Source organism: Rana temporaria, chromosome 5 (assembly GCF_905171775.1).
Source record: "Rana temporaria chromosome 5, aRanTem1.1, whole genome shotgun sequence".
Taxonomy (NCBI): Eukaryota; Metazoa; Chordata; class Amphibia; order Anura; family Ranidae; genus Rana; species Rana temporaria.
In genome coordinates this window covers 21992746-22017386 of record NC_053493.1, presented here as the reverse complement: position 1 = coordinate 22017386, position 24641 = coordinate 21992746, and the positions used below count along the sequence as shown (strand labels likewise).

At 44.1% G+C, this 24641-nt stretch overlaps 1 protein-coding gene across 2 annotated transcripts in view; it reads right to left on the bottom strand.

Annotated features, from left to right (window-relative positions):
* Positions 1 to 3783: 3783 nt before the first annotated feature.
* Positions 3784 to 24641, bottom strand: part of LOC120939857 (ETS translocation variant 1-like) — a 69189-nt gene continuing 48331 nt past the window's right edge. For both annotated transcript variants that reach the window (XM_040352256.1, XM_040352257.1), the window contains 3 exons: positions 13297 to 13426; positions 6827 to 7015; positions 3784 to 4078 (listed from right to left, as the gene is read on the bottom strand). In XM_040352256.1, coding sequence (XP_040208190.1) covers positions 3808 to 4078; positions 6827 to 7015; positions 13297 to 13426 — 590 coding nt within the window. In that variant the 3' untranslated portion in view covers positions 3784 to 3807. The remainder of the gene's footprint in view (positions 4079 to 6826; positions 7016 to 13296; positions 13427 to 24641) is intronic.

The window sequence follows — 24641 nt, the reverse complement described above, 5'->3', positions numbered from 1 at the left end:
TTAAAAATGTACCAGTGTATGGCCAGCTTAAGGTGATGGTTGTATTTCCGTCTCCTCCTAATGAATGGAAAGCACAACAATCTCATATTTTTCCATATAAGCGAGCGTTTTCGAGGCACACATAGAGCAGCAGCCCTGTAACCCAGCGTTAGTCATCCCCCTCCTCCTCCTCCTGCGAGCAAAAAACAGCTGATGAAACCTGAGAGCTGCTCTGCTGCGGCTTTATTGAGCTGACATTCCTCTTTCCCGCCTCCTCCCTGCTTTATGAATGAAGCTGGGAGCCACACAAAACCCATTCATGTACAAGTCAGCGCTCACAAAGGCCGGCCTCCTGAGAACAATCCGTCAAGGCTAAAAACGGCGTGATTGGTTTAGGGCCATCTACAGACGTCCATTACGGGTTTTTGGAGTGCAGGCGGTGTTCTCGTGACCCCGGTTAATGCACGAGAGTAAATCCAGACGGCGCAATTCTCAAATCAAATCACTAGACAGGAGCACTTACTGTAACTCTCCATCTTAATGATACATATTTGTTCTGAGGGCGACCCAACCCACAACATAATCATCGGCTCTATGGAGCCCCGTGGCAAGAAGGAGCCTGGAAATGGATATCTTGTATCAGGGAGGGCTCTTTCGCCCTGCGTTATTCTAACACACGGCCCTAACACACGGCCCTAAACATTTACAATTTTTTATTTTTTTGTTCATTAGAGGGGCGTTTTAAGTTTTCATACGTTTATGGCCATTTAGATCTTTGCACGTGCGTAGACGCGCTTTTTTATTGTAGCATTAGGCAGGTGCTTTGTCATGCATCAACCTGCATTTCTTTTTGTGATTTTTTTACTTAAAGCTGCTTTCAAACTGCTCTGTTGCAAAAACGCATTTGCGCTTTTTTGCTGAATTTTTGCCGCGTTTTTACCCAGCATACACCTGTGAAACTTGGACATGTGACTATATTGAAGAGATTGGATAGATGCATTTTTGATGCGGTTTCTATTAATTTTAGGCTTCTTTCACACCAGAAACTACAAGTAAATTTTTTCTTGTACCTATGCATGCATTTGGATGCGCATTGTACATGTAATTGACGCGTGTTTTTCTATCTGCATTTCTCCTGTGCGGTCACTTCCTTCTTTCTTTCCTTGGGCTTATATGTGCACTGTGATGCGTCACAGTGCGTTTGCATGCATTTTTTTGCGTCTGCGGTGCAGAAAAATACAGCTGGCTGTACTTTTCTGCACTGGTGTGAACAATGCCGATAGGATAGCCTGGATTTTCGGACTGTCTATGCAGTTGGAATACAGTTAAAATGTATCAACTGCTTTAGAGGCGAAAGGGCCCTTAATGGGGAGCTGCGTTTTTTGGTGCGGATTTAAAAATTAAATCAAAGATGCAGCATGCAGACTTTTCAAAAATGGCACCGCACCTGCATGGGTGCGATGAGTCCTATAGGATTTAAAGGGTTGCATTTTAGCACAGTAAAAATGCATCAGTGTAAAAGCAGCCTTAGGTTTTGGAGGGTAACAGGAATTTTAATCTACAAAATTACTTGCGGTATCTGCCTCCACCCCCCACCATAAAATGACTTGGGGTCTCAGCCTCCAACCCCACACCATAAAATTACTTGTGGTCTCTGCCTCCACCCCCCACCATAAAATGACTTGTGGTCTCTGCCTCCACCCCCCACCATAAAATGACTTGCGGTCTCTGCTTCCACCCCCCACCATAAAATGACTTGGGATCTCTGCCTCCACCCCATCATAAAATTTCTTGTGGTCTCTGCCTCCACCCCCCACCATAAAATGGCTTGCGGTCTCTGCCTCTACCCCCATCATAAAATGACTTGCGGGTCTCTGCCTCCAACCCCCACCATAAAATGTCTTGGGGTCTCTGCCTCCACCCCCATCATAAAATTACTTGGTGTCTCTGCATCCACCCCCACCATAAAATAACTTGTGGTCTCTGCCTCCACCCCCCACCATAAAATGGCTTGCGGTCTCTGCCTCTACCCCCATCCCCACCATAAAATGACTTGTGGTCTGTGCCATCACCCAGCCATAAAATGACTTGGGGTCTCTGCCTCCACCCCCCACCATAAAATGACTTGGAGTCTGTGCCTTTACCCCCCACCCCCACCATAAAATGACTTGTGGTCTCTGCCTCCACCCTCCACCATCATAAAATGACTTGAGGTCTCTTCCCCCTCAAGATCCATACCAGACTCAAAGGGCCTGGTATGGAATTGGGGGGAACCCATGTGTTTTTTTTTTCTTTTAATTTTGGCATGGTGTTTCCCTTCAAGATCCTCAGAGCACAAGTTGCATGCCACAAGTCGGATCAGTTAAGACGATGATCTGACTTGGATGTGACTTACATTCAAATCAATGGGCTGAATTGGTGCCCAAGTCGGACCAAAGTAGTGCAACCTTTTTTAAAGTGAGACCGACACAAGTTGGACCTGTAAGACGGCTCTCAGAGAATCATTAATTTATAAACGTCATGCGAGAGAACAGAGAAGGCTTAGAACATCTCTCTTAATCATGATTAAGCACAAGATGTTTGTGTGAAACACGTCTACATGACCTCATGTTGGTGTCTTTGGCGTTATCACTTTGAACAATAAAAGGCAATTGGAATTCCTGGATGTGCAGCCATTTCTTTTCTTACTAGATGAAGGATCTTCCCCAAAAATATGTTTTGTCTAGATTTTAAAAGGGGGCAGTTCAAAGATGCAAGTTGTGTTTTATAAATTGGCTGCTCATGTACACCACAACACTCCCAGAGAGGGTGTGGTCTTGAGATCAAAACCCAGAAGCAGCAAGAGTGCCACACTAATGGTCAAAGAGTCTGAAGATATGCTTTGATAATAAATTAAAAGAAAGCCAACACATTTTAAGGGTTCAGACCTCCCCTTTATTGGTGTGCTGTAACGCTTTATTTTTCCCGCGTATGCTTGGTGCGTTGATGGCTCAGTTTACCTCCAGCACCCGAAATTTAGAGGACAACAGGAAGATTTAGCTTGAGAGGCTTGAGAGTGGAGAAGGAAGCTTCATCTTGTCCAAGACATTTTAAATGCTGAAAAAGTTGACGATTAAGGGTGAGGGTTGAGCCCCGAAACCTGTTGGCTTCTTCTTGATGTTCAAAACTATACTGGACTTGCACAATTTCTGTGGCACTCTCATTCTCCCTATACCTCTAAGACCACTACGAAGAGTCACAAGGATACCCCAGCTGATAGAGGGCAGTCACATACCTAAAAGCCTTTTTATTCCGGTTTCAGATCCAATACCTCCCAACACACTAACGATTATCAAAGAAAAGTATATCAAGAGAATAGGGGGTGAGTCCAGGAATATTATGGAGCACTACATGCCACTAGATAACTGCAAACTAGACACCAGGGAACTAAGTACACAGTACACCAACCATCACAGCAAGTCATTACCAGATACTAGGGGATCGAGTTGGTGTGTTAACCAAGACAACTGAGAACCAAGAAATTGGGCACCAAATGCTATTACATACTAGGGTATTAGGCACCATAGTGGACTAGACATCGATTAACGAGATGCGCTGATCTACTCAAAAACAGCAAATTGAGTACTATACATCATGTGACCACACAGTATTTTCCATTGTATCGGATAACAACAAAGTGATCTGGAGTTTTAACAGCCACCAAACTAGATAAAACCATCCTACAGCTAAGAGCTTCTACAAAACACTAGTCAATAAAGCACAACATATCAAAAGTAGTCATTGGAACAGAAGATATAAAACACGTCTAACAAAGACTTTACAGATGAATCATTTCAGCAGGTAGTACGTACCTGAGTCATAAGCAAAATCTCTTGGCTCCTGCTTAATCATGAGAGGCGGAGGGAAGGTCTGGCTTGGGGCGCTCCCCACCATAGCGCCATGTTCATACACTGGGTCGTGGTATTCTTGTTTAAATCCTTGAGGAGGGAACTGGATACTTGGCTCCGACATCTGCCGTTGGTAAACGGGTCTGCCATCTTGCGGCAGTGCAGGGAGCGGTGGAAAAGAATTGCATGGTTCGGAGAGCTGTCTGCGAAACCTGATTGGTCATAAAAAATAAGAATAAATAAACAAACATTTTTAAAGTTAGAGAAAAAAAAAGCTACTTTGGAAAATTTAATTATTATTACTTAACAATTCCATTTTGGACTATCCAAAACAAGATTTTCACGACATCATTTTTCCACATTTAGTCTGCTTACATTATTAAATAGTCAGTTTAGCCAAAAGTTTTATTTCAGCTCTAGATGGCGTTTGGTAGGTTGACCCTTGGCACTTTTTATATCTCAAGACCTCAGTGGTTAGACGTAGCTGCCATAGCTTTCTAGATCCCTAACCGCCTATGGGTCAATCCTTGGATTCTTGTACGTCTTGGACAGTAATGCCTCGTTTCCACTGAGCGGGGTTGGTTCGGTTAAGGTACGCTATTTTGAGTGTTTCCATTATGAAAGCGGCCCATACAACCGAACCATACAGCACCATTCAGGGTCCTGCTTCAGATGTGAGGCCATAGAAAATGGTATGGTACGGTTAGGGCGGAGCTACTGGCGTCACACGATACATTCCACTGATTGGCGGACAGAAAAACGGCAATGCTCACGTCAAAGGAAAGCGCAAAACAAACACCACGTCGCCGTTCAGTCCAGATAATAGGATAAGTATGCAGTGGAAACGCTCACCTGAATAGGCCGGACCATTCTAACCTTTCCCTAACAGTACCCACTTGAACCGCTCCGCATAGTGGAGACGAGGTATAAGATCCCCCTGCTCTAATTCCCAACACTGCTCCTGTCCACCTGGGAGTTTTGAGCATCCCCGACCAGCTCTGTTATTTTCTCTACAATCTAATGGTGAAATAAAACAACCAGCAGGGATGGTGGGGGCCCCACAATGGTCACAGCACGTACAGAGACCCAGGAACTCAGATGTCACCGCCAGAATACCTGAGTCCCTGAGAAGAGAGTGTAATGCCCTGTATACACCCAAACAATTTGAGGCACGGGTTTAAGCTTCACCAGAAGCACATCATTGCTGAAGAATAGGATTTCCATTCTATTCCATTCACATTAGAGTGTAGTGTCACTTGAAGCCTGCAGCTCATAGCTCAAAAAAATTTACACAAGCTTCTTTTAGGACAAAGTCGCATATTTTGGCCTCAATAGACTTCAATGGGAGCATCTGAAAAATCCACCAAAAAGCCTACAATGCATGCAAAGCGTTCAAAAATGCCTTTACAAATGCTCCAAAAACACACCCAATTAAGCCCAAAGATGTTTAGCGCAAGTGTGAATGGAGCCCAAGTTATACAAACTCTAAAGGTTCCTTCATACATGCATCAGCCCTTGCCACCCCTCTGAAAGGAAATCTGTAGTGATTGACACCGCTCATGTGAATGGGTGCCTTTTAATTTTGCAATGCATAGTGGTCTTGAGATATGTACAGCCCCAAGCAGCTGCATGCCCTAGGTTAAGTGAGGGGTTGGGGGGCACTAAAACCATGGCCTTAACTGCCTCCTTTCACTCTCCCCCTGGCTGCCCGTGTGAATGAGCCCTTACAGAGGGCCATATTCTCAAACAAGTTACGCCGGTGTATCTACTGATACACCGGCGTAATTGGAAATTCCCGCCGGCGTATCATTGTTTTGTATTCACAAAACAAGATACGCCGGATTTAGGCTAGGATCCGACTAGTGTAAATCACTTACACCGTCGGATCCTAAATGCAATACTACGTCGACCACTAGGTGGCGTTTACGTTCAGGTCTCATTTGTTTATGCAAATGAGCCTGATACGCCGATTCCCGAACGAATTTGCGTTGCGTAATCGTCGCTTACGTCGTTTGCGTAAGTGTAAGGTTACCCCTGCTATATGAGGGGTAACCTTACGCCAGTCCCACGTATGCCATGTTAAGTATGGCGTCGGGTCCGCGTCGTCTTTTCCCGTCGGGTACGTCGTTTTCCTAAGTCGTTCTTGAATACGACTTTACGTCAATGACGCACACGTCAGCATCATTGACGTTTTCCGCCGAAAACTGGAGCATGCGCAGTTCGATCAAAACGGGGGCGCTCTTAATTTATATATAAGCCGCCCCCTTTGAAATACGCGGGGATACGCCGGGCCTTTTACACTACGCCTCCGCAAACTACAGAGCAAGTGCTTGAGGAATACGGCACTTGCTCCAGTAAGTTGCGGTGGCGTAGTGTAAATGGCTTACGCTACGCCGCCGCAGAATGTTAGAGAATCTGGCCCAGAATGGCTATATTTTCAGGAGAAATAATGCAAGCAATGTAGAGGAGCTGCAGCATTATCCACGAAATGTCTATGACTAAAACAAATATATGTATCTGTGGAAAGAAAGCTTAGCAGCAAATCTATACCCAAAAGTTGTTATTTTAGCAGCGCTAATGACATAGGATGCAATTCCAAACAAGGAGATTCAAAACCCTTTGCTAAAAAGCTAGTAATATTTCACTCTGCATTAGAAGTATTTGCAATGCAAAACACAAACAAAAGCAACCGAATTTCCATGTTTCTGTAGGACAACGTGATAAAGAAGCACACGTGAAAAGACAGCCAGAGTAGCCGGATATTTCGGAAGTTCCTTTTGTAAATGAGTATGATCAACCTATACTTCAATTAGCTTAAGCTGCCAATCATCAATCATAGCCAATGGTGCCTTCTTTGGACCCAGACTCCTCTTCCTTCTTTAGTAGCCCCCCCAAGGTCCACATCATTTAACACCCGACAGTCTTTATGCGACTATTAGGATGGAGGATAGGCATCTCACCTGTGATCCATGGTGTAGTTGGAGTCTGGGAGGGGCTGAGATGGAGGAAGGTGCGGGGGGAAGAGACGGTCTGGTTTAGGGTTCTGAGCTGTATTGGGTGACGCATGGTGTAATGGAGACACTGGTGTGCTGGAAGGAGTTGGCGGGTTAGAGGGCCTCATTCCAACGTGTGGTTTCTGATCATAGGCACTAAAATAATAAAAAACAGAAACACATCAAACAATTAAAATATGAGGCATGGAAGTTTTAAAGGAACACAGTAGTTAGAAAACCTAACTAGATGGCATTGAGACCTTTCTACATACACTCCAGCAAAGGCTGCATGGTGTTTATCAGGGCAGGTTTCCTGATGGTGACAACGATGGACCAGGTGAACATAATTTGTGTTGAAATTGGCCCCTTGAAGTCTCCATCGGAACACTGGGTGACAAGGTGACAGCACAGGAGCACATACAGGAGACAGAGAGTTGTCACCCTATAACAGTGTCTGAACAAGGACCTTTATGGCATGGTCAGCAGGTATTATTTTATTGAGAGTTGCACTTTTAAAAAGGTGTTGAAAATTACTTTTGAAATTGCAATAACATTCTAGTGCAGTGTTTTTCAAGCAGAGTGCCATTTTGAGTTCTCCCAGTGTGCCAAGACCATGAGGCCCAGCTTCCCTGGATCAAAGATGGAAGAGAGGATACTGTGGCGATGAGGCGTCTCTGATGTGGTTGTGGGCTCTCATGTATAGGTGGAGTGTAATGTGATTGGGCGAACTCTAATTCTGTGAGGGGGGGGATCTGTGGTGATGAAGGGCTTCTAAAATATAGAGGGGACATGGATGTGATAGGCAAACACTATGTGAAGAGGAGCCTCTGACCTCCCCACTAGGAAGGTTCACCCTCTCGATTGGTCCTGGTGACAACGGAAACGGAATGTGGAAGGAAATCCAACATTTTTGAGTTTTAATGAGCAAGAGGAAAGGGGAAATCTTCCAATGGGGGCACATTTTCTGGTGACAATGGTCTAAAATTGGAACCCCACATGTTTCTCTATTTCTGTTGTGACTCCAGTCAATGAAGAGAAACCTTCCCAGTGGGACACAAAAAGCAAACAAATTTGTGGGACATAAAAGGCAAACAAAAACAGGGGTTTTAACATTTCCCAGCTCTATCTAAAAGAAAAAATGTTGCCTTAACATATACTTAAATTTTTTGAAGTTTAAAGACGACCAACTGTGGACACATTTTTGTTTTCACAGCCCGACTGCATGGGTCAACTGCTCATTTTTTTCTAGGGGTGAGCACAAGGTTTATACTCATCTGATCCGACGATCCAACAGAAGACTGCGCGCCCCCACGGTCCAGCAGTGGACTGTTCCTGTCTATGGAGAGTGGTAACGGCAGGAACAATCCATTTTTAAGACTGCTGGAGCATGAGGGGGGGGGGGGGGGGTGCTGGACTGGTCTTGTGCAAGGATGATTGGTGAATCAGGTAAGTACCGTATATACTCAAGTATAAGCCAAGTTTTTCTGCACATTTTTTTGTGCTGAAAATGCCCCCCTCGGCTTATACTCGAGTCACCTATTTGTGCCTGATCTCCCGGATTTTGAGGACCCGGTACTAGCCGGCCGTAGGTCTCCTGGACCCAAAACTTGGCACACATGTTCCTCTGAAAGTGTGCAAAGTTTGTTGTCTGGGGGACCTACGGCCAAGGAGCACTGATTTTTCAAAGCAGGGCACCCCTTTATTAGACTGCCATGTTAAATGGTAATTTCTCTGGTGATTTTGGGGATCCGGTCAAGGCCAGTTACAGCCCTGGACTCGGAACTTGGCACACATGTAGCTCCATTTCACCTCTACCAGTGTGCAAAGTTTGTCTGGGGGACCTACGGCTGGGGAGCACCAATTTTTCAAAGCCGGGCACCCCTTCCGTAGACTCCCATGTTAAACGTCAGTCTAGTGATGGACACAGTGAGGCATGGGCACAGTGAGGCGTGGGCACAGTGAGGCATGGGCACAGTGAGGCATGCACATGGGCACAGTGAGGCACAGTGAAGCCTCGACCGAGGAACTCGACGGGCAAAACACATCGTTTTGCTCGTCGAGTTCCTTGTTAGGCTGTCGAGGATCTCGGCGAGCCAATTTTCTCCATTCCTGTCGAGGAAAAAGAAGACATGCTCTCTTTTTGGCTCGACGAGATCCTCGACGGTTTCCTCGTCGAAAAGTGTACACACGACCGGTTTCCTCGGCAAAAAAAAAAACCCAGCAAGCTTATTGCTGGTTTTTGCCGAGAAACTCGGTCGTGTGTACGAGGCCTGAGGCATGCAGATTGACACCTGAGCTTAAACTCGAGTCAATACATTTTCCTAGTTTTTTGTGGTAAGATTAGGTGCCTCGGCTTATATTCGGGTCGACTTATACTCGAGTATATACGGTAGATCTCCACTGTCCTCTCCCCTAGAATAAAACAAGCAGTTAACCTGCACAGTGCGGGCACAGCCCCATTGCACGGGGGGGATTGTCTGAAGTTCAGCTTTAAGGAAACCAAGGATGGGTCAAAGACACAAACTACAGGGAAACCATTTGAGAGAAAAATCGGGTGACAGGTGATTCAAGCCACCAGTATCCACCAAAATTTTACTAATAGAGCATAGGGGATGAAGTTCATGGCAAGAAGGCCCCAGGCTGCAAAAAACAAAACTACACAGAAATAATAAACGTCACCGAGTCTCCTGTGTGTCTTACCTACAATGCGTTGTCAAGCAGACACCCAACACAGTGTAAATCACTTTAAAAGCCTGTCTCAACCATGGTATGCAAAAATGCATTACAGTCAAGAAAGCAAAGGTTAAAAAGCTTTTTGAAAACACTCTGCTGAAAAGCATTATTTTTCATCTAAAGGAACGAAAAGTCAAGAGGCCCTCAAAGAGCCCAATAAATTATAAAACTGGCAACTTTAAGGCTAGTAAATTACAAAGGTGTCTTAATCTCTTTAGATGGCAACTGTGGATTCATATGCTGAGCTTGCATAGAAAACATTACTGAATTCAGCAATACACACAAACTATTTAAGTAACGGCAGTCTTAAACAGCTAACAAGGTCACAGAAGTACTGGAAGAATGAATGATCTATGAGAGGAGTTCAAGTTTTTTTTTTTTTGCAGGTAAACTGAGGGAGAAAGAGCAAGCTGGTGAGCGAAAAATAGGATGCAAGAGAGAAAACAGGAAGCAGGCACAAGACCAGGGCACCCAACTGTCCCTGATTTCGAGGGACTGTCCCTCAGTAATATAGTTTTTTATAAAAACGGACAGGGGTCCATACAGCATAAATACAAATTGTAGTACAAACATGACATGAAAATTGTCATAAAGAAGAGACTAAAGAAGCAAAAAAGTATGTACATATCCACAACCGGGAGGGTCCAACCCAGAAAGAAACCGCCTACTGAGGCTGGTTCAGGGGGTCCAATAAGACGACATGTTTCGGAGTGATTCCTTCTTCTAAAGGTCTATCTGTTGTGTATGCATAGCTCCCAACTACTGTCCCTGATTTGGAGGGACTGTCCCCGATTTGGAAAAAAATGTCCCTCTGTCCCTCATTCCTCCTCAGTTGTGTCTCATTTTGGTCTACTCTACATAGTTGTATATATTTATCTTTCAAAAAAGTGTTCCCCAGTGCTAAACCTTTCATCCAAATTCTAAATTGCTGCATTTGTACATTTCAAAAGCCAATATAAAGAAATAGTAGTGGTAAAAAAACAAGAAAAAACAGACACACTTTCGCGTTTAACTGATCATTTTATTGTATAATTCTCATTTTAAGGGGTCGTGGCAGGGGGTGTGTCCTATGCCTACATATTTTTGCTTCGTTCCCATCTCAAAATGTTGGGAGGTATGCAAGACAAAGGGTGCATATGGGAGAGATATGGAGAATGGCGTGAGTGAGAAAGAGATAGAAAGTCAGCACAAAGGCAGCAGAGACAGAGGGCTGGATTTACTAAAACTGAAGAGTGCAAAATCTGCTGTAGCTGTGCATGGTAGCCAATCGGCTTCTAACTTCAGCTTGTTCAATTAGGCTTTGTGTGACATAGGAAACAAAAAAGTGAGACAGAGAAGGAGCGCAAGAGAGAGCAAAAGCGCGCGTCAGAGGGAGAAAGAGCAAAGCGTGAAAGATAGCGAGAAAGAGCACAAGAGAGTAAGAAAGAGCAAAATAGTTCAAGAGAACGTGCCAGCAAGCAAAAAGAGCGCAAGAGGGCATCAGCAAGTAAGAAAGTGGGTCAGCAAGAGAGCGTAAGAGCAGCAAGCAAAAAGAGCGCAAGAGGGCATCAGCAAGTAAGAAAGTGGGTCAGCAAGAGAGTGTAAGAGCAGCAAGCAAAAAGAGCGCAAGAGGGCATCAGCAAGTAAGAAAGTGGGTCAGCAAGAGAGCGTAAGAGCACATCAGCAAAAGAGCGAGTGAGCAAAAGAGTGCAAGACAGCGAATCGGTAAAAGAGCTCAAGAGAGCAAGTCAGCAAAAGAGTTCAAGAGAACGAGTCGGCAGAAGAGCTCAAGAGAGCAAGTCAGCAGAAGAGCTCAAGAGAGCGAGTCAGCAGAAGAGCATGCACCAGCAAGAGAGCGCACACTTGAAAGAGCGCAAGAGAGTGCACTAGCAACAGTGCGCAAGAAAGTGCGTCAACAAGAGAGCACATTAGCAAGAGAATGCAGGAAAGCGAGTCGGCAAAAAGAGCATGCTGCAGCCCCATTAGTCAGTGTGTCAATCAGCTCTCTGTGCTCTACCTCTTCAGTGCTCACTGGAGCGCCAAGCTGTGGAGGGAGGGGGGCGGGAACGACTGGCTCAGGTTCTAAATGGACCACAGAGAGGCGGAGCCAGCTTCCGGTCAGGCACCTTGGCAGATCCCAACATTGGTGTCAGGATCCCTGCAGAGCAGGGGCGGACTGACCATTGAGTCACTCGGGCACTGCCCGAGGGCCCCATGCCACTAGGGCGCCCCATCAGGGTTGCCAGGATCAGTAAAACCAGGGACAGTATTTAAAAATCTATGTTTTTTTTACATCTGTCCCTGATATGTCCGAAACCGACATACTTTTGATTGTGAAAATCCCGAGATTTTAGCTGCCCCGCCTCTGCATTACCTCCTGGCGTGGTGGCCATCTGTAAGCCCAGGGGCCCCATAATCTTCTATTGCCCGGGGGCCCCATGAGTTGTCAATCCGCCCCTGCTGCAGAGCCTGAACTGGCTCTATGATGTGAACTTTAGCCCGCTTTCCCCTAAATCTGGGTCACAGGAGTGCAGAACTAAGTGCACTCCTGTGACCCACAGGAGAAGTATGGACAACAGAGCTTTGACCATACTTCTCCTTTAACATGGTGGAGAATATGAAAATGTAGAAGATAAAAAAAAGGTGAGCAAAGAATTAGCTTTTTGTTCTTTTATTTGTGTGATAGGCAGGACCAGGTCAGGATCATAACCATAGAACCTTCATAAGAGTGACTAATTGGTTGTGGTCATCAGCAAGTCATAAATAAGTATAATACGTGATCTGTTATAAGAGAAAGCTGCTGGAGGAACAATTACCACTATGAAGTCTGTGGATCAGTGGAGCCAGCTAAATCATGGCTGACACTAACCTCACAGTTCACATTCAGGGCAGCTGATAGATGTTGACAATAGACAGAGAGCGTGAGTGTGGGCAGATATATTTTTTTTCTTGTATCCAACATACAGGAAGTCAAGTGCATAAAACTCACCAATGATAAAAATAATAATACATAATTATGAATGCCATTTCATGGTAGTTTGCAACTCCAGACAGTCAATTGAACTATATAAAGCTACAAGGCCCTGATAACAGTTATATGGAACCTCAGTAAAACATTTGGACCATCAGTGAAAACATTAAAGTGGAGGTTCACCCAAAAAGTTAATTTTTAACATTAGATTGAGGCTCGTTTTGTCAAGGGGAATTGGGTGGGTTTTTTTAAATCGAAGCAGTACTTACCGTTTTAGAGAGCGATCTTCTCCGCCGCTTCCGGGTATGGGCTGCGGGACTGGGCGTTCCTATTTGATTCACAGGCTTCCGACGGTCGCATACATCGCGTCACGATTTTCCGAAAGTAGCCGAACTTCGGTGCGCAGGTGCCGTATAGAGCCGCACTGACGTTCGGCTTCTTTCGGCTACTCGTGACGCGATGTATGCGACCGTCGGAAGACTGTCAATCAAATAGGAACGCCCAGTCCCGAAGACCATACCCGGAAGCGGCGGAGAAGATCTATCTCTAAAACGGTAAGTACTGCTTCGATTTAAAAAAAAACACCCGATTCCCCTTCACAAAATGAGCTTCAATCTAATGTTAAAAAAAAAAAATGTTAAGCCCTTCAATAGGATCTCAGACCAGTAAGATTTACTGATGTACAATTACTGATTTTGCCTTTGTGAAAACCCACCACCATCTACCAAGGTGCCACGGCATAGGCTGTACCTACCTGACATTGTACAGGCACTTTTCGCCATAGCTGAACTTGAAAGGCTGTTCCTGGCTGCAGGCGGTGTTCAGTTCAGAGCAGGGACTGTGCGGTTCTTTCTTGATTTTTACTGGGACACCATGAAAAGCCACTAGAAGACAAGACAGAGATAGCGTTACTTGGTTGCGTATTAGCAGAAAACGCGCACTCATGGTATCAGTTTGGAAATGGAAGCAGAACAGTAAAAACAAAATTAATAAATAAGGTCAGTATATTTATCAGTTATAAGGGAAAAACTTGCGCGCTACTATGTTCTAATTTTTAAGCAAATATAAACCATCAGCCTCCAGTAAAAATAGTGAAAACAAAATATATAGTGCATGTATAGTGACCGTGAATTAGCTGCAACCACTTAGTAGTGTACTAAATCCCCTGAGGAAGTCACGTGACCAGTGACGCAACACGTCGGGTGGAGCCTTGTGATGTCAGTTCTGGTGGTGTTTTACGGAAGTACGGTGAGGAGGCGTGTGTGTCACTACTCCCATTGCTTTTTACTGCTGTTTTTACCCTTACTTGATGTTTCTTTTACGAAATACATTTTCTTTTCATTTGACAATATTGCACTATGGCTGTTCTTTGTTTTCTTTTGAGCGCCATTTATACAAGAAGTGCCAATCCTTGGAGCGAGCCATTTCTCTATATATGGAATTACCCAAGATGTTTTGAGGCCAAGTTTTGGACTTAGTTCTTCATCTTCACCTGGAACCTGAATGCCTTTACAGATCTATCAGCGAGATTCCTTATCTTATGAGCCTTGTTTGACCCTTGGGACATTGTTGGAGGTGAGCGGCCAATTCATAAATTTAACAGTCGATGTTTAGATAGATGTGTTATCTGTTTTTTCTTCTATCAAGTTATCCCTATGAGATTTTCAGCTTTATATGAACTAAATCCTACCATTGGGCTTTAGTTGGACTTTTATTCACATTTATTGATTTATTTATTTGTATGTTTGGATACTCATCATTTTCATTCTTTGAGTATATTACTTTATGGCACATTATTGAATAAGCACACCAGTCTCATCTTTTATCAGAAATCTGTCTTTAGGTTATCTTCTGCCAATCCTTTGTGTGCGATGTACCACATTATGAGCTAATGAGGTGCCACTGGGGTCAGTACAGTGTCATGTCAATCTCGAAATCAATGAAGCACAGGATTTCTCAGCCAGGGTTCCATGAACCCTAGTGTTCCTCCAAAGGTTGCGAGGGTTTGCTTGAGCAATTAGCAATTTCTGCCTGTCAGATAAGTTCCCACTGATACCATTGATATTTTTTATCTACCTCTAAGGGGGTAATTCTTCCCAATGTCCTCAAGTGTAAGAAGCATTCTTCCCACTGGCCATCACACTAATGTATCATGAGTTGTACGTACCATGAGTTGTAGAAACAGTGGAACCTCGGATTGCGAGTAACGCGGTTAACGAGCGTTTTGCAATACGAGGATTTAGGCCAAAGCGGTGTGCAGTACCACGTTTGGCCTGAGGTGGGGGGCACCGGAGCCGAACGGCGCCGATCGCGGCCTATAGGCACCGTTCAGAAATGCACGGAAAGGCCCGAGGATAGCTCAGCTGACCTCGGCAAACCTAGGAAAGGCTCGGGAACAGAGTCTTTAAAAGGTTTCCCGAGGTCAGCCGAACTGTCCTTGGGCCTTTTCGGGCATTTCCCATGCTCTCCGGCGCCCCCTACCTCTGGCCACATGCGGTATTGCATACCATTGAAGTCAATGGGGAACTAATTATTTTAGTAGATATAGTAACTCTTAGCAGTGGTCCCCCGAGACCGGAAAGTTATTCCAAGGTTTCCTCTGTGCTGAAAAGGTTGAGGAAGGCTGATCTAGCATGACTTCAGGAAGAGGGAAGCACAAGGAGGACCTGAAAGATGAAACTAGGGTAGATGAGGATCATTCATAGTCCAGTGAGCAAGCCAGTGACACAGGAAGCTGCAGAACTGCGATAGGAAATGGCGGTGTCATCATTCTGGCTAGGCAGCGTGGAAGGAGTTTGTGAATTACAAGACTGCCTGAACAGATTTTTAAAATTATAAGGTAAAGCTGTTCAAATGTATGTATTTCAGCTTAGATTTTAGACTTTAAAATGAAATACTGCTTTTACACTGCGCGGAATTAGACGCCAGGTGTGTCCTGGGCATATAAACATCTACTATATTTAGATCACATATGGCTGATCCTTCTCCTTAACGCTTACTTGTGTATTTTGTATCATGAGCCATGGTAATACATCAACAGAAATGACTGCTCCACAATTGCTGGTAAAATACTTGTAGTGCTTTCTATTTGAATGCAACAGTTGGCTGTTCTTAATACAAGATGCACATACAAACAGCAAGACGAAAAAAAGGCTTACAATCTCATCCTTAATGCATGACTGCTGAGCAGGGCCGATCCTAGGGTCACAGACGCCTGGGTGCAGAAATATTTCTGGCGCCCCCACATGGCCGTGGTCATCTTACTAACTCCTCCCCTTTACAAATGTTTCTATGGCTACGACTCAAACACAGAGATGCTCCCCTAAGAAGTCTTCATTAGTGTCCCCCATTAGAGTCCCCCCCCAGCAGGTGTCCCCCATCAGAGACCCCCAGCAGGTGTCCCCCATCAGAGCCCCCCCAGCAGGTGTCCCCCACCAGAGCCCCCCAGCAGGTGTCCCCCATCAGAGCCCCCCCACAGCAGGTGTCCCCCATCAGAGCCCCCCCCACAGCAGGTGTCCCCCATCAGAGCCCCCCACAGCAGGTGTCCCCCATCAGAGCCCCCCACAGAAGGTGTCCCCCATCAGAGCCCCCCACAGCAGGTGTCCCCATCAGAGCCCCCCACAGAAGGTGTCCCCATAGATCAGTACTTGTCCAATAGATCCATGTAGCTTGGGCACGCTGGGAGCAGAAGCACATTACAGGGGGGCGGGCATATGTGGCATTTTTGGTTACTTGGAGGGTGGCACTCGGAGAGCATTTCTGGGAGTGCACGGGATGATTGGCGGCAGCTCCGGCCAACCCAGAAGCCTCTCATCACACCACCTATGGGAAAAGAGCTGACACATGCAGAGGGGGTGCACACCGGACAGAATTAATTAGTGGAGCCTAGTACCGAAACGTGTTCCGGTACTAGGCTCCGCTGTGGTACCCAGCATACAGTGGGAGGTATGCGCTCTTGTCAGTTGGGGAACCTTTGGAGCTTCGGCGCCCCCACCTCTGGGGCGGCCTGGGCGCAATGGGCCTAGGTACGAATCACTGTAAAAAAATGGGGGTAAACTCCCACCACATCCTGATTATAAGTACCTGTAATCAGGGCTTTTTTCTCAAACAATAGGTGCTGGAACTCAAGCACGACCCCCCCCCCCTCAAAAACCAACAGTAGGAGGGTCTTAATGGGGCATTAAATACCAGTAATGCATTACATACAGAGTGCAGAGTTTAGGAGGGAGTGCAGAGCGGTCACTTGTAAACACAGAAACCGGACTTCTGTGTTTACAAGAGATTTTGGTGAGCAGGCCCAAAGGGTCTGAACCAGAGGTGGTGGAAGTGAGTTCCACCAGGTTCCAGCGGAAAAAATCCCTGCCTGTAATAAATAAAGACCTATGATCACTTGCAAGATAGCTGTACACTGCTAATTATCCTGGAGGAGTACTAGACGGGCCTATAAACACCTACATTTCCTATCTGCCTTTAACAATATTCAATGGGCTCAGAAACATACATTTGTGGCCAACACATTACAGGTATGTTATTGTGTGTTAACGGATCAGGTATATGGTTTACTGTGCCAACGTCCATTGGTGCCCTATCAGAAATAAACAGGATGGCGCCCAAAATGCATGCACAAGAGATCCACATCAACAAGCATTAAAGCATGCAAACAGCTAACATAAAGTGTTACTAAACCCAGGAGCCTGTATTCACTATATCTGGTCTCTCACAGTACACATGGAAATACAAATAGTTTAGTAAATATATATACTGGTAAATACCCTTTCTCATCAGCAGTATATAGCAGTCTTGTGACTTCTATGAGTGTCTGGTTAAAGCTTGTATGAAGAGTTTTTATACTGCACTGGCTGACCTATCAGGATGCTGATTGGCCCTGTGCTGATCACATGCACTCTCCCACGTGGGACTGGTGTAAGGTTACCCCTCATATAGCAGGGGTAACCTTACGCTTACGCAAACGACGTTAGCGACGGTTACGCAACGCGATTTCGTTCGGGAATCGGCGTATCAGGCTCATTTGCTCATTTACCTGAACGTAAACGCCACCTAGCGGCCGGCGGCGAATTACATTTAGGATCCGACAGTGTAAGTGACTTACACTAGTCGAATCCTAGCCTAAATCCGGCGTATCTTGTTTTGTGAATACAAAATAATGATACGCCGGCGGGAAATTCGATTTACGCCGGTGTATCAGTAGATACACCGGCGTAACTTGTTTGAGAATATGGCCTACTGTTGTGGGTTTAGTAACACTTTAATGGTCCTCAAGGAAATTCATCCACCGCACTAAAACAAGTCCACTGGAACTGGAACCAGTATTTGCATGCCTACGAGGTGCTTTGGGTGTGACCCAAAAATACACTTCTGATCCTGAGAGAATAAAAGAAGAAATAACTACATAAAAGACCCTAAAATAGAACACAGGAAAAGAGTCAATATAAAAACAGATGAAAAAAGTCTAATGGAACAAATGTAAAAACGGGGCAACAAGCTCTCTTTAGCCGATCTTCCCTACGGGGGGCAGGTCTCACAAACCTATGATTTATTCGCACCCTCAGAAGTCTTGGCGAGTTCATGCTATAGGACGTCTAAGATGAATTAACTTGAAATGGCAGAATACTCTCTGCATGTGCTCCATTCAATACCAATTAGCATTACGCGTCACTAATGTGCATTCAGTCAATTTTTTTTTCTGAGGCTGGCCAGTGGACAACAAGAGGACAATTCAATTATTTCATTTCCTCTTGGTCAGAATTCCCACATGGATCATATGTTGCAGAAGTGTAGGACTTTTTTTTTTTTAAGCTTAGAGTTTCTCCTACATCCACTACCCCCACCCCTTGAACTTCCACATCAGAGGGGGGAAAAAAGCAGGATAACCACACACACTTCCATATTGTTGTTGCATGATATACATATGTATATATATATATATATATATATATATATATATATATATATATATATATATATATATATATATATATATATATATATAAGTATATATATATATATATATATATATATATATACACACACACACATATATATATATATATATATATACATATACATATATACAGTATATATATATATACATACATATATATACATATACAATTGGTATTTCAGTTATGTAGGCCCAATTAGTAGCCTAAGCGTAGTAGTCTAATGCCACGTTCACACGATCGAACATTCAGACAACAAAACCGTGTTTTTGTTTTTTTTTCCGACAGATTGTTGGCTCAAACTTGTCTTGCATACACACGATCACACAAATGTTGTCTGAACTTCCGAACGCCAAGAACGCGGTGACGTACAACACGTACGACGGCACTAGAAAAGGGAAGCTCAATACCAGTCGTGTTAGTAGAAGTTTGGGGGAGAGACGATTTGCGCCTTTCAGCTTTGTGCTTTTCAGTCCGTTACAGCGTGACGAATGTGCCATCTCCATGACGAACGCTAGTTTAACCAGATCGAGCGCTTCCGTCTCGTACTTGATTCAGAGCATGCGCGGAATTTTGTGCGTCGGAATTGTCCACACGCGATCAGAGTTTCCGAGAACGGATTTTGTCGTCGGAAAATTTGAGGACCAGCTCTCAAATTTTTGTTGTCAGAAATTCCGACAACAAATGTCCGATGGAGCCTACACACTCACACCCATTGCCCCATTGTTGATATCAGTGGGAGGAATGGTGCCCAGTTGTTGATATAAGTGGGAGGAATGGTGCCCCGTTGTTGATATAAGTGGGAAGAATGGTGCCCCATTGTTGATATCAGTAGGAGGAATTTTGCCCCATTGTTGATATCAGTGGGAGGAATGTTGCCCCATGGTTGATATCAGTGGGGGCAATGGTGCTATATTGTTGATATCAGTGGGATGAATGGTGACCTGTTGTTGATATCAGTGGGAGGAATTCTGCTCCATTGTTGGTGTTTAGCAGAGAAATAGTGCCCTATTGATATCAGTGGGAAGAATGGTGTCCCATTGTTGATTTCAGTGGGTGGAATGGTGCCCTATTGTTGGTATTTAGCGGAGGAATAGTTTTCCATTGTTGGTATCAGTGGGAGGAATGCTGCCCAATTGTTGATATCAGTGGGAGAAATAGTTCTCCATTGTTGGTATCAGTGGTAGGAATAGTTGTCGATTGTTGGTATCAGTGGGAGAAATAGTTCTCCATTGTTGGTATCAGTGGTAGGAATAATTCTCCATTGTTGGTATCAGTGGGAGAAATAGTTCTCCATTGTTAGTATTTAGCGGATAAATAGTTCTCTATTGTTGGTATCAGTGGTAGGAATAGTTCTCCATTGTTGGTATCAGTGGTAGGAATAGTTCTCCATTGTTGGTATCAGTGGTAGGAATAGTTCTCCATTGTTGGTATCAGTGGTAGGAATAGTTCTCGATTGTTGGTATCAGTGGTAGGAATAATTCTCCATTGTTGGTATCAGTGGGAGAAATAGTTCTCCATTGTTAGTATTTAGCGGATAAATAGTTCTCCATTGTTGGTATCAGTGATAGGAATAGTTCTCCATTGTTGGTATCAGTGGGAGGAATAGTTCTCCATTGTTGGTATCAGTGGGAGGAATAGTTCTCCATTGTTGGTATTTAGCGGAGAAATAGTTCTCCATTGTTGGTATCAGTGGGAGGAATGGTGCCCCATTATTAATATCAGTGGGAGGAATAGTGCCCCATTGTTGATATCAGTGGACAGAATGCTGCCCCATTGTTGGTGTTACACGAAGGAATAGTGTCCTATTGTTGGTGTCAGTGGAAGGAATAGTGTCCCATTGTTGGTGTCAGTGGAAGGAATAGTGTCCTGTTATCAGTGTTAGTGGATGGATTGGTGCCTCAAGGGCCGGAAAAAGGAAAGCAAAAGGCCACACCCGGGCCAGTGGGCCGCAGTTTGGAGACCCCTGTTCTAGAGGTAACCCACCGGTATTTACCACCAGTGTCCCCATAGGAGAGATTGTCCTTCACTTCCTGTTTTCCCCAAAAAACACAGAAAATGGACAAGAAACCTTCCTAGACAGCAATAAAAATCAATACTCATTCAAATCTTTCTCCAATCTATTCAATATAAAAAAAAAAAAAAAAAAAAAAAAGTTTGGCTTGAGTTAAACTTCAAACATCTCTAATTATAATGCTCACAATGGTCCATGCTGTCACCCAATGTGATGCGGGAAAAAAGCCACCAACGAATGCTCATTTCTTTGCCAGCACTGAATTTTTCAGGCCAAAGAGAAGGCATGATGAGTAGGCTGTTTATTTTCTATGATTTTCTTCAAAAAAATAAAAAAATAAAAAAATGAAAAAGTCAGAAAGGGATGCCCTGTCCTCTTAGGAAAAAATCAGAGTATTCCGTACCAGCCAAAGCTTGTGCATCTGCTAAAAGGTTTTCTTCCAGCTTATTGGCATTTGCACAAAAAAAAAAAAAAAAAAAAAAACAGCGCACTCATTTTCTGCAATTTGCTTTACCTTCCCACATAGAGTTGGTGCATGTAAAAGCCTGTTAAGTACTAAATTATTCCTTATCAAATCTCCATCATCTGCAGTCATGATCAACACTAATTAAATTAAACTCCCCGAACACGGCTCCAGCCTGCTGCGCGCTGTATACATTTCGCTTGCACTCCGTAAGAGGGAAAGAAAAAAAAAAATCTTTAATGTGTATGGATGGACTCCTTGACTTTTGCTATCGTGTAACACTCAGCAGTGCGCGCTCCAATAGCACTTCATCGAGGATGCTGAGCAAGGATAAAGTGATAGTAAAATGTTTACATTATTCCAATGTCTGCAGATTCAAGAAAACACAGTAATATCTGAAAGAGACTAAATGGAGGAAGGCCTGACTATAGGGACGCTCACAGGGAGTAATTAGGAGCAGAGTTTATAGGCTAGCTCTGGTTTTCCTTGCTCTATTGCTGCATAACCTGTGTACCATTAAACAAGCTTAAAGGGTTAGTAAAGGAATTTTATTTTTCCTTTAACCACTTTAGACCCGGACCATATTGCAGGTCAAAGACCAGGCCACTTTTTGCAATTAGGTACTGCGTCGCTTTAACCACTTAAAGTGGAGGTTCACCCAAAAAATCTATTTTTAACATTAGATTGAGGCTAATTACGGGAAGCAGAATCTGGTGTTTTGTTTAAAATTAATGCAGTACTTACCTTTTTAGAGATAGATGTTCTCCGTGGCTTCCAGGTATGGGCTGCGGGACTGGGCGTTCCTATTTGATTGACAGCCTTCCGATCCGTCGCATACAGCGCGTCACCAGTTTCCGAAAGTAGCCGAACGTCGATGCGCAGGCGCGGTATAGAGCCGCACCGACGTTCGGCAACTCGTGACGCGCTGTATGCGACCGTCGGAAGGCTGTCAATCAAATAGGAACGCCCAGTCTCGAAGACCAAACCTGGAAGCGGCGGAGAACATCTATCTCTAAAAAGGTAAGTACTGCATTGATTTTAAACAAAACACCCGATTCTGCTTCCCGTAATTAGGCCCAATCTGATGTTAAAAAATGTTTTTCGGGTGAACCCCCGCTTTAAGACCCAGACCTTTAGGCAGCTAAAGGACCTGGCCAGTTTTTGCGATTCGGCACTGCGTCACTTAACCCCCGGACCATATTGCTGGTCAAAGACCAGAGCACTTTTTGCGATTCGGCACTGCGCCGCTTTAACTGACAATTGCGCGGTCGTGCGACGTGGCTCCCAAACAAAATTGGCGTCCTTTTTTTCCCACAAATAGAGCTTTCTTTTGGTGGTATTTGATCACCTCTGCGGTTTTTAGTTTTTGCGCTATAAACAAAAACAGAGCGACAATTTTGAAAAAAATTATATTAATAACGGGGGGAACTAATGCGCAAACCACACTATAATGAGAATAGCAACTAAATTAAAACTGCATCAATCAATTAATGATGTAGTGAATGAGGGGTTAAAACAACCTAGGCAGCTGCCACAACTAAGTAATGTTCACACATTGATAATATATGAAGGATGGGAGGTGTTGGGGCGCTCACCAATAATAAAAATTAAAAAAATAATATAATTATATATATAAAGCAATATATAAATAACTAATTAATCAATAGAATAAAATGTGCACCATTAAATATAGGTGATAACATCAACATTAAATAAACAATAAATATTTCACACAATCTAAAAGTGCAGCAAATAAAATTAAAGTGCCTAAATAAATATATACAATACAGTGCTTGAATATTTTTTACTTTTTGCTGTAATAAACATCCCCCAAAAATATATATAAAAAAAGTTTTTCCTCAGTTTAGGCCGATAAGTATTTTCCTCAGTTTGTTTAAAAAAAAAAATCGCAATAAACGTTTATTGATTGGTTTGCGCAAAAGTTATAGCGTCTACAAAATAGGGGATAGTTTTATGGCATTTTTATTAATATTTTTTTTTTACTAGTAATGGCGGCGATCAGCGATTTTTATCGGTACTGCGACATTAAGGCAGACACTTCGGACACTTTTGACTCATTTTAGGGACCACTGGTATTTTTATAGCGATCAGTGCTATAAAAATGCATTGATTACTGTAAAAATGTCAGGGAAGGGGGTTAACACTAGGGAGTGAGGAAGGAGTTAAAGGGGGTTAATTATGTTCCCTCATTGTGTTCTAACTGAAGGGGGAGGGGACTGACTAGGGGAAATGACAGATCGCTGTTCATCCATTGTATGAACAGACGATCAGTCATTTCTCCCCCTGACAGGATCAGGGGCTGTGTGTTTACACACACAGCTCCCGGTTCTCGCTCTGTAACGAGCGATCGCGGGTGCCCGGCAGTGATCGCGCACGCCGGGCACTCGCTTCGGCACCAGGCGCGTGCCTCTAGTGGCTGCAATGCAAAATCACGGTATATTACGTGATTTTGCGCAGCCGAGCGGACCTGCCGCCGTAAAACGACGGTGGGCGGTCGGCGAGAGGTTAAAGGGGTTGTAAAGGTAATTTTTTTCCCCCTAAATGGCTTCCCTTACCTTAGTGCAGTCCTCCTTCACTTACCTCATCCTTCCATTTTGCTTTTAAATGTCCTTATTTCTTCTGAGAAATCCTCACTTCCTGTTCCTCTGTCTGTAACTCCACACAGTAATGCGAGGCTTTCTCCCTGGTGTGGAGTGTCGTGCTCGCCCCCTCCCTTGGACTACAGGAGAGTCAGGACGCCCACCAACACACAGCTCATTTCTCTATCTGCAACGTAGAGAGCGTCCTGACTCTCCTGTAGTCCAAGGGAGGGGGCGAGCACGACACTCCACACCGGGGAGAAAGCCTCGCATTACTGTGTGGAGTTACAGACAGAAGAACAGGAAGTGAGGATTTCTCAGAAGAAATAAGGACATTTAAAAGCAAAATGGAAGGATGGGGTAAGTGAAGGAGGACTGCACTAAGGTCAAGGAAGCTATTTAGGGGGGGGGGGGGGGAATTGTACCTTTACAACCCGTTTAACATTAGCAGTCATTCCTTCAAGATATATATGTATAGAACTTTTTTTTAAATGGAGAATAAAAAAGCATACATAAAAAAAATTTATATGTGGAAATGTTATATATCCACTTACTATTGTACAGATACTATAAACACAGTTACTATTGTAAAGTTTATCCAAATATAATTTTTAATGTGACGTTTTTACTGCTTAAGCTTTCATAGCATTACTCTATCTGTATATGAGTTAATGCAATCAGCGAGCCTGCCAAACAATGAGAGAGAAAAACTAGAGAAAGCAAGAGAGAAAACGAGAGCAAGCGAGAGAGAGCACAAGCACAAGAGAGAGCGAGAGCACAAGAGAGCGCAAGCATGAGAGAGATCACAAGAGCAAATGAGAGAAAACACGAAAGCGAGCAAGAACACGGAGAGAGCAAGCACGAGAGAGAGAGAGCACAAAAGAGAGAGAGCACAAGTGAGACAGAGCACAAGAGAGAGAGCGAGCACGAGAGAGAGAGAGCGAGCATGAGAAAAAGCGAGCACAAGAGAGCAAGCACGAGAGAGAGAGCACAAAAGGGAGAGAGAGAGCACAAGTGAGACAGAGCACAAGAGAGAGAGCGAGCACGAGAGAGAGAGCACAA